At 40.7% G+C, this 18,353-nt stretch overlaps 1 protein-coding gene across 1 annotated transcript in view; it reads right to left on the bottom strand.

The window, feature by feature from the left end:
• The window catches only part of MTUS1 (microtubule associated scaffold protein 1), a 128,383-nt gene that overhangs the window by 51,697 nt on the left and 58,333 nt on the right, over nt 1-18,353 (bottom strand). The window contains 1 exon segment of the mRNA XM_070408281.1: nt 10,416-10,577. Coding sequence (XP_070264382.1) covers nt 10,416-10,577 — 162 coding nt within the window.

Below are 18,353 nucleotides of genomic sequence, written 5' to 3'. Positions count from 1 at the left end.
CCTCCTTTTGCCCTACCCTGTATTTATGTCATATATGAAGTAGGCACTCAGCTCCTACAAAAAAAAAAAAAAAAAAATGGCCTTTGTCCCAACAAGAATTTTATTAAATAATCCCTACTTTTCCCTGATTTGAAACGCCAAATTTAGTACATATCATAACCACATCTGCAGTATGAGAGGAGGGTTATAATCATAAACCGACCCTGAATGACAGCCTCGTCCTTCCTCTCACCAGGGGAAACCCAGGCCCCCGCCTGTGTTACCTCATCCGAGCAGGTTTGCAACTTGCATCCATTTCCCAACCCTTGGGAAAGGGACGGAGAGCGACCCCGCACCGTGTGACATGCTTAGTAAATGGATTTGGAGGGAGCGGTGCGTTTTCTGCTCTCCGAGGCAGACACCATGGCACCTGGGACTGGTGATCGCGTGTAAAATAATCAGGGGGCTGGATGAATGCAGCCCTGGCGCTTTGGTTTCCCGGACGGTCTTAACGTGTGGAAGAAGCAAGGTAATAATAGTGCGTGGCTTGTGGGACAGCTTCCTGATAAAGAGTAAACTGAGTTTTATTTAGAGCCAGTGTTGGCTAGAACTTAAAACATCATCATCTTTAAATAAATTACAACAGCTAGACTCCACGAGATGGTTCTTGACTTCCAGTGGGCTTTCCTGCTTGCTTCCAGGATTTAAAATAACTCAACTTCCTGGAAAAGAACTCTGAAAGTAAGCCACTAGGATCATAAGATGAATGGAGAGGATTATCATCATCACCATCCCTAACAGAAGACACATTTGAGAACTTTACACAACAATTCCATGGGGCCAGAATTACTCCTACACCGGGAATTCGTCCCCAAACGTTTTCACATTCCCAAGTGAGGAAGTTGAGTGTTGGAAAGGCTTAGCAACCAGCTCAAGGTCAGAACAAAGGTAGAATGTGGCAAGACCAAGATTTCAACCAACACTCAACGCCTCTGAAGATCATTCTCGTTCTGCTTCTCTTCCTTGTCTTATGAGATAACAGGATTGTCTCTGCAACAACTGATTTAAGGTTAAACTAAAACAACACCATACAAAATTTTCAATGGTTACATTAGCCAACAATTTAAAAAAATAATACCCAATGTTGACCGAAGTATGGTGAAAGCAGCACTTTTATGTTGTCGTTCACGGTATATGTGGGAAAGAAGCTTTTATTTATTTTGGGGGGTGGGGGTGGGGCAAGAAGCTTTTAGAAAGCAGTTTCGTTTCCTGAGGGAAGGGGGGACAACTATGTATATGTCTTGATTTATTTATATTACTTTAAAAAAATCTATCACCAGAAACTAACCCAAACTTTAAAAGTGATCATTGTAGAGATGCTCATCATAGAATCGTTTTTATCTAACTTACCAGGAGCATTTGTTTTCTTTTTTTATATTTTTACTGATTTCAAAGAGAGGAAGGAAGAGGAAGAGGGAGAGAGAAAGGTGGATGATGAGAGAGAATCACTGACTGGCTGCTTCCTGCACACCGACAACCAATCTACATTTTAAAATCTCATAAGTGTCAAAAACATTAGAAGGTTTGAAAAATAGAACCAGCATGTAGAGATGAAAGCATATCAAACAATTTCAGACTTTATTAAGTAATTAAAAAGAGAGAAAGGAGCCTGGCTCAGTGGCTCAGCTGGCTGGAGCGGCGGCGTCTGCACCAAACGGTTTCGGGTTTGATCCCGGATCAGGGCACATGCGGGAGGCAACCAATTGATGTTTCTCTCTCAACCTTCCTCTCTCTCTAAAAAAATCAATAAAAACATATCCTCGGGTAAAGGTTAAAAACAAAACAAAAAAAGAAAGCAGCAGCTAGAACCTAATTTAATTTTTTAAAATCAGTATTTCCTTTTTTTTAACATTTTAACAGCATTTATTATTTTTTTCTGATTATATATTTTACACATGTACAATAAAAATATTAGAAATGTAAATGCCAACTGTAAGTGTAGAAGAAATAATGAAATCAGAAAATCATCATTTGGCAACCGTTACAGAAATACTTCATTCAGACCAGGAAATGTCAGTGGATGCTAACATTAGTGGATAATTCTGAGGACAAACATGATGCTTTTCATAGTAAGTATTTCTAAAGATAGCAAAATATTACTCTATAAGACATTTGCTAATTAAAAAGAAAAAATAGCAACTTTACAGTGGAGAAAACTGGCAAACACCTCCTTAACCAAATAATTAGACTTAAAGTCACCAGGAATGAGGCAAATTGAAATCATGTGACTCTTTTTCTTTTCTTCTTTTTTTTTCAGGAGGGAAGGGGATGGAGAATTGAGAGAGGGGGCACTGGGGGAGGGAACTAGGGGGAAAGGAGGGGGAGGGGGCGACTCTTTTTTTTTTCCATTTTTTTTTTCATTGAATATTATTTGACATTAGTTGCAGGTATATAGCACAGTAGTTAGATAATTACATAATTTACAAAGTGATCTCCCTAATAATTCAAGTACCCACCTGATACCACACATAGTTATTACAATATTATGGACTATATTGCCTATGTTGAACTTTACATCCCTATGATTTCCAACTTGTACTTTTTAATCTGTTCACATTTTTTCACCCAATCCTCTGACCACCACCTTTGTCTGGCAACTGTCAGTCTGTTTTCTGTATCTATGAGTCTGTTTCTGTTTGGTTTGTTCGTTTTTGTTCATTAGATTCCACATATGAGTGAAATCATATGGTATTTGTCTTTTTCTGTCTGACTTATTTTACTTAGCAAAATATCCCCTATACCCATCCATGCTGTTGCAAATGGTAAGATTTCATTATTTTTTAGGGCTGAGTGATAATCTATTGTATACGTATCTACCACAGCTTTTTTATCCACTTGTCTACTGATGGGCACTTGGGTGGCTTCTATATCTTGGCTATTGCAAATAATGCTGCAATGAACACAGGGGTGTAATATCTTTAGAGATCACTCTAAATTCACACTTTCACTTTTGAGTCTCCATAACTGAATAACCTTTGAAAAAGTGCACTGTCCAAAAACTTAGCTCCCACGAGGAATTTTGGCAGGAACGCTTTGCTCTTCCTGAGACATTATCATTCGAGAGGGTAAACAGCACATAGTCCTTTTCTCTTCCTACCCAAGGGAAAAAAATCCATGCAAAAATACTTGGAAAGTTTTATGGTTCTCTCTTCCCATAAACGTTAACCTTTTAATCCATCTCCCTTGTTAACCATTCAAACCACTGGCATGTTTACCACCGCGTACTCACTGAGCCAGAGGGAAAGTCTGGAGATTCAGTCACTCAGCACCTGGTTTCCAAGCTTAATTTCCCCGCCACCAACCCACATGGGATTTTTTTTTTTTTTTTTTTACCATTTCCAAATAATCTTTGATACCCAATTCTAAGCATCCAATTCTATGCTGATATTCAACACTTACCATCACAAATGTCTTTACCAATGTTGATCTTTCTACCTCACATTTCTAGAAAAAGGTTAGATGTGTGCCTTATTTACTGATATCTTATAAATTTGAAACAGCCAGAAGTTGTTCACTGGGCTAACCCATCCCGACTCTACCACAGTGCTGACAGATGTCACCTTGGAATCCTGTAGAAACATGCTATTTTCTCCCCTGATCTATGTCAAGTCCCTCTACAGTGAGCCATCTGTTCCTTCTTCCTGTGCCCAGAAAACATTGGCAGTGTTGGGTCAAATCAACACAGAGCCTTCCCACCTACTGTCAGGTTTCTGTCCATTTCCTGTCCTTCTTTCCAATTCTCTCCTTCCCCCAAACCTAGAGACCTGGTTTTTCCAAAGTTGACAGGGAGCTCATGTAAGTGATAATACTGAAGAGGCTACTACTATAAAATTCAATACAACTTCTTAAAGGACGGGTGGGGAATAAGTTCATAAATGTAAAACAACACAACCAAAGTTTCACGGAGCACATTTTATAGATTTCCATACAAAATGGGAACTGGGTTTCAATGAGCACTTCAGCCTTTGCTAAATCAAAATCCAAGAAAGGAAATAAATGATGTTATTAGAGTCTTAAACATGTATCACAACAATCTGGATTTTAGTCTTTCTTTTTTTAATTAAAGTTATTGGGGTGACATTGGTTAATAAGATCATATAAGTTTCAGGTGCAGATTTCTATAATTCAATCTGTACATTGCACTGTGTGCCCACCTAGTCTTACTTCTCTTGAAACATTTCTCACATATATTCAGCAGCAAATAAAGCACCTATTCAGCTTTTGAAATGTTGAACTGAGTTTACATACTGAATATAAGTTCATATGGTCCTAAATTCACACTTTGCATTACTGAGCTTTAAGCAAAAAGACCTTTAGTTTCCAAAGAACTCAATAAAAGGATTTCTCACTACAGCACAAGACACGGTTCTCCTGAGGAACAATCCCGTGTCGCTTGGCTCTCTGTCACACAGAACAGGAGGTGTTCCCCTGAAAACAAGCTCACTGCCACTCTTTGGGTTCAGCATTGTTATACTGATCACTGGATCCAGCTCAGGTCTAGCAGCAACTTTGTTAACACGTGAGAGTCAAAATCCACATTTCAAGGACATTTCTGATCCAGATACAAACACACACATATGTTTACACTTATATATGTAACATACATATATAGATACACACAAACCAACACACTCTAAGATCTTCTATTGTACACGCTTCCCACCTTCCCTCTTCCCCACTTTACTAATGGGGGACAAACTGTGCTGAGCTGCACATACTTTTATGGCCAACACTGACACATCTGACCCTCAATTCTCTCCACACTCTCCTTTAAGCTGGCCCATTGTTAATAAATTTCAACTTGAAGGAGGCACTTCACTATGAGGCATGGTGCCATGTAAGTATTTCTCCTGCCCTTTGGTAGTCCTACCACACAGTTAGTTGGTATCCGGGTAACATCTAAATTGTGTCCTGTCCAGTGTTATTATATCCAAATTATACATCCTTCAGCACCAAAAGTTCCAATGTAATACGAAAAGCATAATGGTTTCAATGAATGGTGGAATCCTATATAATAAAAGGCTAATATGTAAATCAACTGAACGGCGGAACGACCGGTTGCTATGATGTGCACTAACCACCAGGGGGCAGACGCTCAATGCAGGAGCTTCCCCCCGGTGGTCAGTGCTCTCCCATAGGGGTCAGAAGCCAGGCTCATGGCTGGCAAGTGCAGCGGCGGTGGTGGCGGGAGCCTCTCCCACCTCCAAGGCAGCACTAAGGATGTCTGACTGCCGTGGGGAGCGGGCCTAAGCTGGCATTCAGACAGCCCTTAAGGGCTCCCAGACTGTGAGAGGGCACAGGGACTGAGGGCCCCCCTCCCCCCCGAGTGCACAAATCTTATGCACCAGGCCTCTAGTCTCTAAGAAGTGAGTTCCGGTCCTGACTTGGTCACTACCTGGCTGCCCGGAATCACTCCACCTCTATGTCTAATGAGTGGGACTGAATATCAGGTGTGGAAACATCAGTCCTTAAGCTGTCATGGGCCCCCACTAACTGATCATGGTGCTCAGTCCCACTGAGACCAAACCCCTCCTCAGAATTCTCCTAAACACTGTGCTCCAGGGGCCCCGGCCATGACCACATAATAACAGCTGGCCTGTAGAATCCCAATGTGAAAGTCCACGTGTGCTCCCCTAGGACTTAGCCAGCTCTAGCATGCAGCTTAAAATTGCCCCTGTCCTGTTTCCATCCTTGGTCTTAGCTGTATCAATTATGCCAGGATAATAGATTCTCTGAAATCCTTAGTATTCATTTCCTCAAGGTCAAAATGTAGTTCAAGTGAAAAGGGAGAGAGGGATGGAGGGAGGGAAGAAGGAGGGGGAGAGGGGGGGAGGGAGGGAGGAGGAGGGAAGGGCGGGAAGAAGGGAGAGGGGCAAGGAGAGAGGGAGAGAGATGGCAGAGCTAAGGAGAAAATGAAGAGAGATTCTCAGAGCAGCCCAGGCAGAAGCGATGGCTTTCCTGGGCGAGACGGGGGCTTCTCACTGCTCCAGACTTTTATCTGCAAACTACATTTCATGCTCCATTTAGCATCTAGCCAACATTAGTATGGGTTTTGCTTATTAAAGTATGTGTAAACACACAGAGCCAACATTCTGTTCATTTCTTGAATTTTGTGGGGGAATCCGCTTAACACGCCCCACTGCGCCAGATCATCTGCTCACCTGGCTCGAAATCAAATCACTACTGAAATCTAAGCTTTCAGATTCCAAAAGCAAAATTACTCCACTCTGTGATAGCAAGAATGTCTCATATATACCCTGGAAAATCGTTAAAAGAACGAAAAACAAAATTAACAGCTGTCTGGATAATAGTATTTTCTTATTTAATAGTCCATTTAGACACACATTAAGTATTAAGCATATTTGTAATATAGGACCAGAATAAATACACACACACAGACACACACACACACACACACACACACACACACATTCAGCCTGTCTGTCAGCCCTTCCTGCCCCGTGGCAGACATCACTAGTCAAACACAGACTTTTGCTCTGAACCTGGAAGCAGCCTGAAAAACCGTCAACACTGTTCTTCAGCTGATTCTTTCCACTGACCAGGGCTGGCTGTGAGCCACCTCCCACTTGTCACCCTGCAATGAGGAAGAGACTGAGGGTAAACCAGACCCCTCCTTCTCTCTGCCAGCTTCCTCACTTCAGCAACTGCAAGCACCTCCTTCCAAAAGATTAGACACTATCTGTCAGACATCCCCTGAGGGCTCCCGGACTGAGAGGGCACAGAGACTGAGGGACATATTGTAACGAAGAAAATACAGGTGCCTGGCCCTCCCCTCCCACTCACCAGGTGAGAACACTGAGGCTCAGAGAGTGAAAGACTGTCCAGCATCACATCAGTTCATAGGAGAACTAAGAGGAGCCTGAGTTGAATTAACCTTTTCTACGCATCACACCGCCTGGGCCGGGGCTGGCCATACAGGTGAAGGAAAAGGTTCCATTTCTTTAGTCAGCCTCCTCCTGTTCTCCTCTTTCCCAGAGAGTGAAAATAGCTTTGGTGTGCGTCTCTTATGTTTCCTCTCACCATCTGTTTCTCAAAAATAAACTTGCTTTTTGTGGCCAAAATGGGAGGAGAGAGAAGCCCTGGGACTTCATATTGGCTAATGTGGTGAAATTAGACCCTCCAAAGACTCCCTTCTGCTTTGGGACCGTGGTCCTCCAACCTTCTGTCAAGACCTGCAGAGATCGTTTATTTTTATTCAGTGATCTCAAAAACTGGACCACAGCCTGGCCGGCGTGGCTCAGTGGTTGAGTGTCTACTTATGAACCAAGAAGTCACGGTTCAATTCCCGGTCAGGGTACATGCCTGGGTTGCAGGCTCAATCCTCAGTAGGGGGCGTGCAGGAGGCAGTCAATCAATGATTCTCTCTCATCATTGATGTTTCTATCTCTCTCTCCCTCTCCCTTCCTCTCTGAAATCAATATATATATATTTTAAACTGGACTTCAGCTATCTGGTTCTGGAAGAGCTTAAGGTGTTTAATCTCTATAAGTGAGCATATCTGACCTAGAAGCTACCGTGCAATTGTTTATGCTAATATCCAAAAGGAAAATGTATATCATAACAGTAAATTTTTCTATGCTTAAAAGAACATTTAAAAAAAGCGCCTGCTAAAATCCTCAAGTAACAGAGATTTACTATCTTAGATATCTTGACTCGGTCACTTTAAAACTTGGCAATGCTATTTCCATAGGATCTCAACGTAGCCAGAACCAGGGGCTAATTTTACAACAGCACTGTGGTCTCAGGAGTTCTTAAATGATGCCACTGACATTGTCACCTCACAAAGAAATGAGCAGACAAAGCCAAGGAAGTGTTCTTTAAAGGGGTTCCAATGCTCCACCCAATACGAACCGAACACTGGCCAGTAGATGACTTCCTAACATAACTCATCACCATCAGAATAGGAAAACCTCAGCTCAAAATGATTTCTGTCTTAAGGTAATCTTCAAAAAGTACACAGCTTTAATATTTTTTAATATAATGAGTAACATAAAGATGTGTTTTCATTTTAATTGTACAAAAATATTTTTATACTCGTACAACTATCAGCTACACACACAAAATCCGCTAGCTATTTAACTGGAAAGGAGACCATCAGATAACCTTTGAAAATGAAGTAATTCCATGTGCCAAGAACATGACAATGCTGCTGACTTATGGGGAGTTCGGAAACACACACAATATACAATAAAATTGGTTCTGGACGGAATCAATGACAACTTAAAATAGGTCCAAGAAACACTGCAACTAAGATACAAGTTACAAAAATAGCAAAAGGGGCTAGATCGATGTACTGAATAAAACTGAGAGCATGCTTACAAAGAGAAGAATCAAACCAGAAATCACCGACGTACTTCTGTTCCCAGTGAGCGAGGCTAACAAAGGAGCCACACAAAGGCTGTAGGATCCCAGGACCAGCAGTGTCAGTAGGGTAGCATCGTAGTGCCTCTCTGAGCCGGCCGGCGGGGTGAGTGTCGAATTGATAAAGATGTTGGAAGAGATATCCGTTTCTGTGCAACTGCGAAATCCTCCTGGTACAGTCATTTAAATGGGTCAGAGCAAGCTCAGGCAGGAAAAGCTGCAGCCATGTTCGCTCCCATATCCTTCACGCTTGCTCTCAGTGAACTGGAATCGGGGGGCGGTATCTGTAAGCTCCAGGGCACTGCACAGAACAGATCAGACCAGCCAGCAAATCCCACTGAGAAAGAGACTCACTGATCTGGACGCTTACTCTGCAGCAGGGACACATGGCCGCTCGGCAGGCTCGGTGGGTGGAGGGAAAAGCCCTTTGTTACAAGACAAAAAGGAGAGGACAAAAGCATTGTACACCCTCCTCAGGAGTGTCAGCCTCGCCACGGAACCGGTGGCCATGTCAACATGGCTGTCAATGGGAAAGGCTGGGTGGTGACACTACAGAGCGTCTGCCTCCAGTGTCACAGATTCCGGCGTCGCGGGTCCCCCGAGAGCACGCTGCTGATGCTGCTGATTGTTAACATTCGCGTTGCACACAGAGGAAGTGGCAAGTGCAATGGCCTTGACATAACACACGTGCGAATCACCTTTCCAAACGCCTAATTCTCTGCTCCCTGCGAGCCCCTCTGATTTCATGCTACAACATCAAGTCCAGACAATAAGCAGAGAGGAATCCCGTTCCAGTGTAAGTAACACGTTCCGGCGTTCCTAGAGTTCTGGTATCCCGCTCCTTCCCAACAGGAGACGAGCTACTGCTGCTAAGTGAGCTCTGGGAAATGCGCTCATTAATTCAATGCCACATCCTCCACAAGCGCATCCTCAATTCTGTTCACACGCTGGCTGAGTGCCCCTGGCCCGGTGACAACCTCTCTGAGCCTGAATTACCTTATATATATAATCAATTACAATAGGAATTATTTGAGAGAAAAATATGAAATAGTGTATGGTAACCCTGTAATATGCTCCACACCCAAAAGACTCACTACCCATGACTCTGCTTTGTCCCTGGCCCCTCACCAGAAAGAAGAAATTGATCCCTCCTTAAAGAACTCCCCTCCCTCCCCCGACACCCGAACATCTTGTTTCATCTGCTATTCTAGTTATCCATGTACATATCTTCTTTCTTCTCATCTCCTTTTAGAGAAGCGCCATTCTTTTATAACCTGTACCTCTCATTGCATCTGTCATGATGCCTGCGCACAGCCAGGCACTCCTAAATTGTCCAAATTAACTAAATTTGTGAGAAAATTTAAATGAGCAAAGAAGTACCAAGACCAAACACACCTTTTGAATGAAAGGGAGCACTCAATTAATTCGCCCTTTTTATACACAGAAAACAGAATTCACATTAGCAACATTAAAAATATCCTCCTGAATTTAAATTACGTAAAAGTAGACTTGAAATTCTAATATACTAGTCATATTACACTGAATCCAGCATCCAAAGATTCTAAAGCACACATCCACAAAATGTGGTCTTTTACAAAATAAATGGAGCTGAAGTTTTCTTTTTCCTGGTTCCCAGTTGGGTTCCAATGGCCCCCTAGATGGCTTTCTGTCCTTAAACAAACCAAAAAACACTATCACTTCAAATGACACACTTTAGAATCCCTATTATAAAAAATACCAGGTCTCATTAACACCGATATTTCAATGTTTCCTGGCACATTCATCAAAAGAGAATGTTGTTGAAAGAATGTTTTTCCTGCCAAACTTTCAGAGCAAAAAAAGGGGGGGAAAATTGGGAGAGGAAGAAGCAGCAAGCATATGTTCTCATAAGCCACAGAGCCAAAAAGTCTAATGATGATTTGCAGGGCACTGGTTTTTCATATAATGACCATTTCAACAACCCCCAAAAGATGATAGACATATGACCGACTCACAATTACTGCTGTAAGCGTTCAGGTCACTGTGGGTGCTGGTGATGGAGGAGGGGCTGCCTGTCCGCCGGAGCGCAGAGCTTTTCAAGGACGCGTTGGACTTAGGAAGCGGCCGAGGCAAATTCACCCAAGACGGCTGGGCAGTTTTCAAAGATGTAGGTTTTCCTTGAGGGGTAAGAAAAAAAGAAAAAAGTTTCTACCGCTATTCATTTTGAAAGTTTTAACCTTAGAAATGCAACCCCCTGCACTAACAACGCACTGACAACGTAAAATGACTATTCCTAATCATGTAACTTTAGGTGAAGTCTTCACCTAGACTTATGTATTGCTGATTTATTAGAAGCAGACGAGCAGAGATGATGGTGAGGCAAGCAGGCTGGCTGTAACCAGGGAACCTCATGTACTTAACTCGTGTGTTCTGTGATACAGTGGTAGATCAGAAAGAGCCGTGCGAGATAGAAGCTTCTGGCAAAGTTAAAATCAAAGAATAAACAAATTGATCTAACTCCCCCCCATGCTGTTGACTGAAAAGTAAACAAATGAGCCCATTCACACACGAGGCTTCCATTAAAAAAAAAAAAAAAAAAAACAGATGAAAAATTTAAAACAACCGAACAGAAAAGGGGAAATAAATCCATCTGATGACGGAAAAAACTTCACTTAAAAAATACCTAATGTCTAACACCAGGTGGTGCTATAGTACCAGCAGTATTCTTTTCTCCTCGTAACTTTTCACCTTTACTCCTGATTTGCCAACTTAAATGATCTCCACTCAAACTTCTGTTTCTTGCAGCAAATTGTTCCCATTTATCAACAAAATATATATGCCTCACATTCTCTGGCATCTTTGAAATCACACTGTCTCACATTGGCTGTCTGAATGCAGGCATTTCCCAAGTTCAAGCTTTCACTCATGGCTTTCTTCCTACCCTTCTCTCTTGCAGAGTCTATTTTATTCACTTTACTCTAACCCTGCCCTGTACGAATGAACCCCCAATTCGCACTTGCAGCCCTAACCTCCTCCTGAACCCCAATGCCTCTCCCATTTCCAATTCCTTGCTGAATGATTCCATTTGGACAAATAACCTCCTACCTACTTATGCTCATTTAAGTCTAGTTCTCCTTTTTTCCCCAGCCTCAAAACATTGGAATCATCTCCCCTCCCTCCCCCAGATTACCATATAATCTAGCACCAAGTCTCTCAATGCTAAAACTATCACATCCTGAAGAATGCCAAGAAAATGAAAAGACCTTAGACCAGTGATTCTCAACCTTCTGGCCCTTTAAATACAGTTCCTCATGTTGTGACCCAACCATAAAATTATTTTCGTTGCTACTTCATAACTGTAATGTTGCTACTGTTATGAATCGTAATGTAAATATCTGATATGCAGGATGGTCTTAGGCGACCCCTGTGAAAGGGTCGTTCGGCCGCTAAAGGGGTCGCGACCCACAGGTTGAGAACCACTGCCTTAGAGGAAAATGATAGTCACATATTACTGATGGTGCCAACAGAGAGAAAAGAACTTCGTCTGAAAAGTAACGCTCACTGCTTTGTCCCAGTGCTTTCACCTGCCAAAATCTCATCTTAATGGAGGAAACGGAGCTGACTCTCCTTAGGTCTGGCATTTGAAGTCGCCCAAATTAAAGTTCTCCCTGCCTCCAGCCTCACCCCTGCACTGTTCTCTGTACGGGCAACCAACCTACTCTTCTCTCCGACACCAGGATTTTACTATTCTAATTCACTAGGAACATCCTTTCTTTTCAAAACAGTCTTCTTCCTCTCCATCCAAGCCCTACAATCCTTACTAACCCGATATTTTGCCTAACCAACTGCATTAGGCACCATACGTCCTGTCCTCCTATCCTTCCTAACCCCATCACATGGACCTCCTGAACATGAGAACTATGGTCATGACCCAATTTAAAAAGCTCCATTTCCCCATTAGCTACGGGATATTATTTTCAATCCTCTCAATGAATATTTCATTTCAGAGGCTGAATCAGGTTGATTCCTACCAACTTCTTCCCCCTTATGCTTTGCCGTGCCTCCACATTCATTTCTACCTCCCTGGGCCACTCTACTCTATTCTTCTGCTTATGACCATCTTTGTGAAGGAAATGGCCTCCTTTCCATCTAGTCCTCTATCTTGTCTGCTGAATACAAAGCCAAGAGACGGTGCTTTTAAATCCTTGGCAGCCCCACCCCAGATCTGTGAATCACCATCTCCATTTTAACAAGATCCCCAGGCGATTTAAATACACATGAAGTATGAGAAGCACTGGGAAGAATCAGGACCTCTCTGTGTGTGCAGTGGGCCATACCTCCCTTTATGTTGCTTCTACCACAGCATCTATTTACTAGGTCTCTGGACTAGTCTCCCTGAGAATGGGAAGAGCATCTTACTCCGTTCTGTCCCTCAGGACCCAGCAAAGTGGATAGCATAGAGTGAGACTTAATATATGTTTGTTGAATTAATTTTTTTTTCAGGCCAAGAGTTAGGTATGGGAAGTAGGGAGAGGAAGGTAAAGGGGACAAACTTTCAGTTATCGATTGAGTAATGTCTGAGGTGCTAATGTAAAACATGGTGACTAAGGCTGATAACACCTAAGGTTAATCATTGAAATTTGCTATAGGTAAGAGCTGGAAACAGCCCAAGTGCACATCAGTAGATGAGTATACCAAAAAAGCTATGGTACATTGACACCATGGAATACTATGCAGCTGCAAAAAAAGAAGGATCTCTTACCTTTTAAGACAGCATGGAGGGACCTGGAGAGTATTATGCTAAGCAAGATAACCCAGTCAGAGAAAGAAAAGTATCAAATGATCTCACTCATATGTGGAATCTAATGAACAAAATAAACAATGAACAAAATAGATCCAGAGACATAGAAGCAGAGAACTGTCGAATCTCAGAAGGAAGGTTGGGTGGGGAGAGATTAACCAGGGAACTTATATGCATATATGCACAGTCCATGTACACAGACAATTGTGCGGTGAAGGCCTGGGAGGGATGAGAGTGGGGTAGAGGGGGTCAGTGGGGAGAAAAGGAGGAGACATCTGCAATACTTTCCACAATAAAGATAAGTTTTGAAAAACTGCTAAGAGAGTAGAACTTCAATGTTCACACACACACACACACACACACACACACAAAGATAAATATATGAGGTGGATGTGTTAATTAATTTGATTGTGGGAACCCTTCCATAAGGTATATATACATACAATCATCACAATGTACACTTTACATATCTTACAACTTTGTCAATTATGCCTCAATCAGGCATTTATAATTATAAATGTAGAATTATAAAGGTGATAGTAATAAAACTATTGAAATTTCCTTTAAAGGCAAGAGTAAATAAATTTTAGTGATCTCATCGTCTACATTGAAGCATTAAACACTTATCCAAATTTATTTGTCCTTTGTTAAGAGTCTACAGCCTATTAGCTAAATAAAAGGAGACAGTTTTCTTTACATTCCTTATGATGATTAGCAAGTAATAGATATTCAAATGTCCATTTGATTTTTAAATTTACAGCTAGCCACAAGTTTTACTTGATTTTGGAGGTATAAAAAAAACAGGTTTTTAGAATATAAATTCATCAAATCGCTGCCCTTTAAGCAAAATCCTTCTGATGAGTCATATCATCGAAACCAATGAACAAGGTTGGGCAAGCTACCTATGAAAACTCCTGGGCTGCAGCCACATGCAATCAAGACTCAACAAGTTTAGAAAAATCAACTTATTTTTCAGAAAGGAATGTTTCACAGCATTGTTCCCAAAGGATTGAGGTTCACATACATTCCTCAGTGTGCCCTGGAGTTACTACAGACCTGTACCCTGATTCCAACACACAGCCTGGCACCAGAAGCAAGCGTACTCCCCAGTTATCATTCCTCTGACCTGCCCTACCCCCTTTTTAAAAGATGCTTGAGACAAAGAAACCAAGAAAGCATAAAATGGATAAATACTTAATGTAAGTAGACTCTATAATTATTTTTATTCCTACACATCTGTAAGCTTTATGTATTCTTTAATTCTTTTAATTTTACTAAGAAAAAGAAACAAATTGAAGAAACCAGCACCTAAAATTGATGTTTTTCTATGGCTATGATGGAAAATTCTTTATGATACCATAATGATGTGTTTCCTGGGACTAGAAATTAAAGCTAAAGAACGAACGTCTAAATGGTCCTCCTTTGTTCTGACACTTACAAATGACTCATTCTCTAGGGGAAAGCTCCCAGGGCCTGCACAGGTTCACACTGGAATCACTCAGCTCCGTTGGGCCTCCTCCATTCTTTAAGGAAAAGCCTGGGAAAGAAGGTGGGTCCCACACTCCTCACAAAACACTCTAACGTGAGAGGTTTCCAAAGCCACAGAAACACCTACCAGTCAAAGCAAGTTCTCATCTCTGCACTCCCAGCGAGACAAGAAGGATTTTAGCACGAGTACATTTTTCATGAGGCCATTAGGCACTAAAAAGAATGAGTGGCTGCTTTTTACATTTGATAAAATTCATGAGTTTTAATTTTTAAAAAAACTTGACTACTATATTACCTATGTTAGAAGACACAGATCATCTTAATAAAAATCTGGACAATGGATTCATATATGGAGTTGTGTTACACAGGTATTACTTGCTTACATACTATGGTAACTGTATGTAATGGCAAAGCACAAATGTATAGGGAGGATGCTAGGAACGCCTGACATCTTACTATAGAAATCACTACCAAACGTTTTCCACAGAAATTACATACTAGAGAATACACTGTATCGCATCACATTAAAATATTTTGTTCTGTGACTTGCATTGCCTAGTAGGAGCACAGGTATCTTGGGGAAGAAAAAGAAAATGAGGCTGGAGAGGAGGACAGTTTGCAGTAGGCATCAATCGTTAAAGATGGCATAACTTCCAGGCTAAAAACTTCAGACCTTAATGGCTGGCAGTGGGGACTGGAGGGAAGATGGAGAGGCAGGGGCACTGCAGCTTTCTTAGCATTTGCTTCTGAAGTTGGTCACGGGAGAGCATTGTGCAGAACTGACTGCAGGGAAGCATGTGAAATCAAGGAGACAACTTAGGAGGCCAATGCACTGCCAGGGCTTGGGCCATGCAAATTTTAACTAGACAGCGAAAAGGAGACTGCTGAGGTCAGTACTATATGAATGACCTATTAAAAAATACATGTGTATATGTATATATATATATATATATGTTTTAAAATATGAATTATTGTATTGTTATGTAAAACATAATGAATAGTAATAAGGAAAGCAAGTAGCAGGGCCATTAACTACTAGAATCAGAACCAGAAAATGCCAAATAAACAGACAAAAGTAGTTAAAATACCAACAACAAAAAAAGAGAGAATCTGTTTATAGCTATAATGAAAATTGGCTTCTTTAAACACAACTCTCTAGAGAAAGTGACCTTGGGTGTAATTATCTACAGTAACTAGAAATTATTATTATAAACTAGAGGCTCGGTGCATGGATTCATGCACCGGTGGGGGTCCCTCATCCTGGTCTTCGGGGATCGGGCCAAAACCAGCAGTCTGACATCCCCCGAGGGGTCCCGGAGTGCAAGAGGGCACTCTGCAAAGTTGCTGTTGCTGGGCAGCTCCTGTGTTGAGCATCTGTCCCCTGGTGGTCAGTGTGCATCATACCTACTGGCCTGTAAGCTGGTCGGTCAGTTGGCCGGTCGCTTAGGCTTTTATATATATAGATTAAACTAAGCCTACCCAAAGGGATAAAAAAATAACAATAATATATGGGATAAATAATTTATACCAACTCAAAACTGTGGCTCCAAGTTTACTCTCAAACCAAAAAGACCAAATTCTCTTATTAACACTAATGTATATGTTAAAAATTTATCTTCAATGGTAGAGCATTGTCAAAAAACTGTTTAAATAAACCTGATATTATGCTTACAAAATACTATACAACAGTTTTCCAATATACCAGAAGAAAATTAGAAAAGATCCTATTTCTATAAATAAATCATCAAAGTGCTAGTATTATGAGAAATTACAAAACTGAGGAGCATAAAAGATTTGTGTAAGTGAAAATACAGTTAATTCTTCCCTGAATTAAGGTATTAATTGAATGCCATTCCAATCTAAATTTACATGTGATTGCTTTTAAAGGAGGAATTGGGCAAAAATTTTTTTCAAAAAAAGAATCATTTGATAAAAATTGCACATGAAAACCTTCATAAATTACCCAGAGAAAGGTATTTCTTAGAACATTTTAAAAAACAACATTTGGTCCTTTTACAAAAGCTCCCTTTTACTGTAAAAGCATTTCTTATTTATTGATTAGACGTAATGAGAATTTTTTAAAACAATTTAAATTAGTCTACAATAAGTTAAGGATGGCCAAAAATTTCTGGAACATAAAAGTAATGGCAAGGACTACAACTCAACAATAAAACAATCTGATTTTAAGAATGGGCCAAAGACTTGAATGGGCCTTTCTCCAAAGAAGGTATACAATGGCCAACAAGCACGTGAAAAGATGTTCAATGTCATTAGTCATTCTTAATGAAATATAAATCAAAACCACAAGAAGATGCCACTTCACACCTATTAGGATGGCCAGTATAAAAACAAAACAGGAAATAACAAGTGTCGGTGAAGATTTGGAGAAATTGGAACTCTGTGCTTTGCTGGTAGGAAAGCAAAATGGTACAGTTGCTGTGGAAAATAGTAGGGTGGTTTCTCAAAAAATTAAAATAGAACTACCATATGACCCAGCAATTCCACCTCTGGGTATAGACCCAAAATAACCGGAAGCAGGATCTTCAAGAGATATTTGTTTACCTATGTCTCATAGGATTATTCACAATGGCCAAAATGTGCAAGTAACCCAAGTGTCCACTGACAGATGAATGGAGAAGCAAAAGGTGGCACATACATTCAATGAAATTTTGATCAGCCTTAAAAGGAAAGGAAATTCTGACACATGCTACAATATGGAAGAACCTTGAAGATATTCTGGTTAGTGAGATAAGCCAGACACAAAAGAACAAATATTGTATGATTCCTCTTATATGATGTACCTAGAGTAGTCAAATTAATAGAGCCAGAAAGCAGAACTGTGGTTGTCAGGGGCTGAAAGAAAGGGAGAATGGGGAGTCGGTGTTTGATGGATAGAGTTTCAGTTGGGGAAGATGAAGTTTTGGAGATGGGATGGTGGTGATGGCTGTACAACAATGTGAATGTACTTAAATACCACTGAACTGTACACTTAAAAATGGTTAAAATGGTAAATTTTATGTAATACATATCTTACCACAATAAAAAAAAGTTTAAAAATTAGGTGAAAGAACTTGTGTTATTAATTATTATAGAATATAAACTAGTAAAAGTGTACTACTGGCATAAAACTATACTGACAGATTAATAAACTGGTGTATAAGTCTCAGAAATATAAAAATTCAGAAAAGGATAAGGGGAGGTATTTCAAATCAGTGAAGACATTTGTGGTATTAAGATATTTGCATTTTAAAAGGTTAAAATTGGAGAAGCAGTGTGGTATAGGGTTTAAAAGTCAAAAATCTAGAGCCACCGTGGTTGAGCATCAACCTATGAACCAGGAGGTCACAGTTCGATTCCCGGTCAGGGCACATGCCTGGGTTGCAGGCTCAATCCCCAGTGAGGGGTGTGAGGGTAACTATACTGGTACTTCATAGGTTCTTATGAGAGTTAAATGAGTTCATATTTTTTAAATGCTTAAAACAGCCCCTGGTCCAAAGTAAGTAGTGTATGACTATTAACTACTAGTGTTCACTATCAAAAAAACATTTGAATTGGGTTTAAAACATAAAAATTAAGCATAATAATTAAGTATAGATCAGTCTTCCTTTTCAGTAAAGGTCTTGTTAAGCATAAAAACAAAGGAACTGTTAAAGGAAAAGATGCA

Source organism: Myotis yumanensis, unplaced genomic scaffold (assembly GCF_028538775.1).
Source record: "Myotis yumanensis isolate MYYU_CA2020_CCGP unplaced genomic scaffold, mMyoYum1.0.hap1 SCAF_3, whole genome shotgun sequence".
In the NCBI taxonomy this organism is placed as follows: Eukaryota; Metazoa; Chordata; class Mammalia; order Chiroptera; family Vespertilionidae; genus Myotis; species Myotis yumanensis.
Note: the sequence above shows the minus strand (reverse complement) of the source record. Positions and strands in the feature narration are given on the sequence as shown.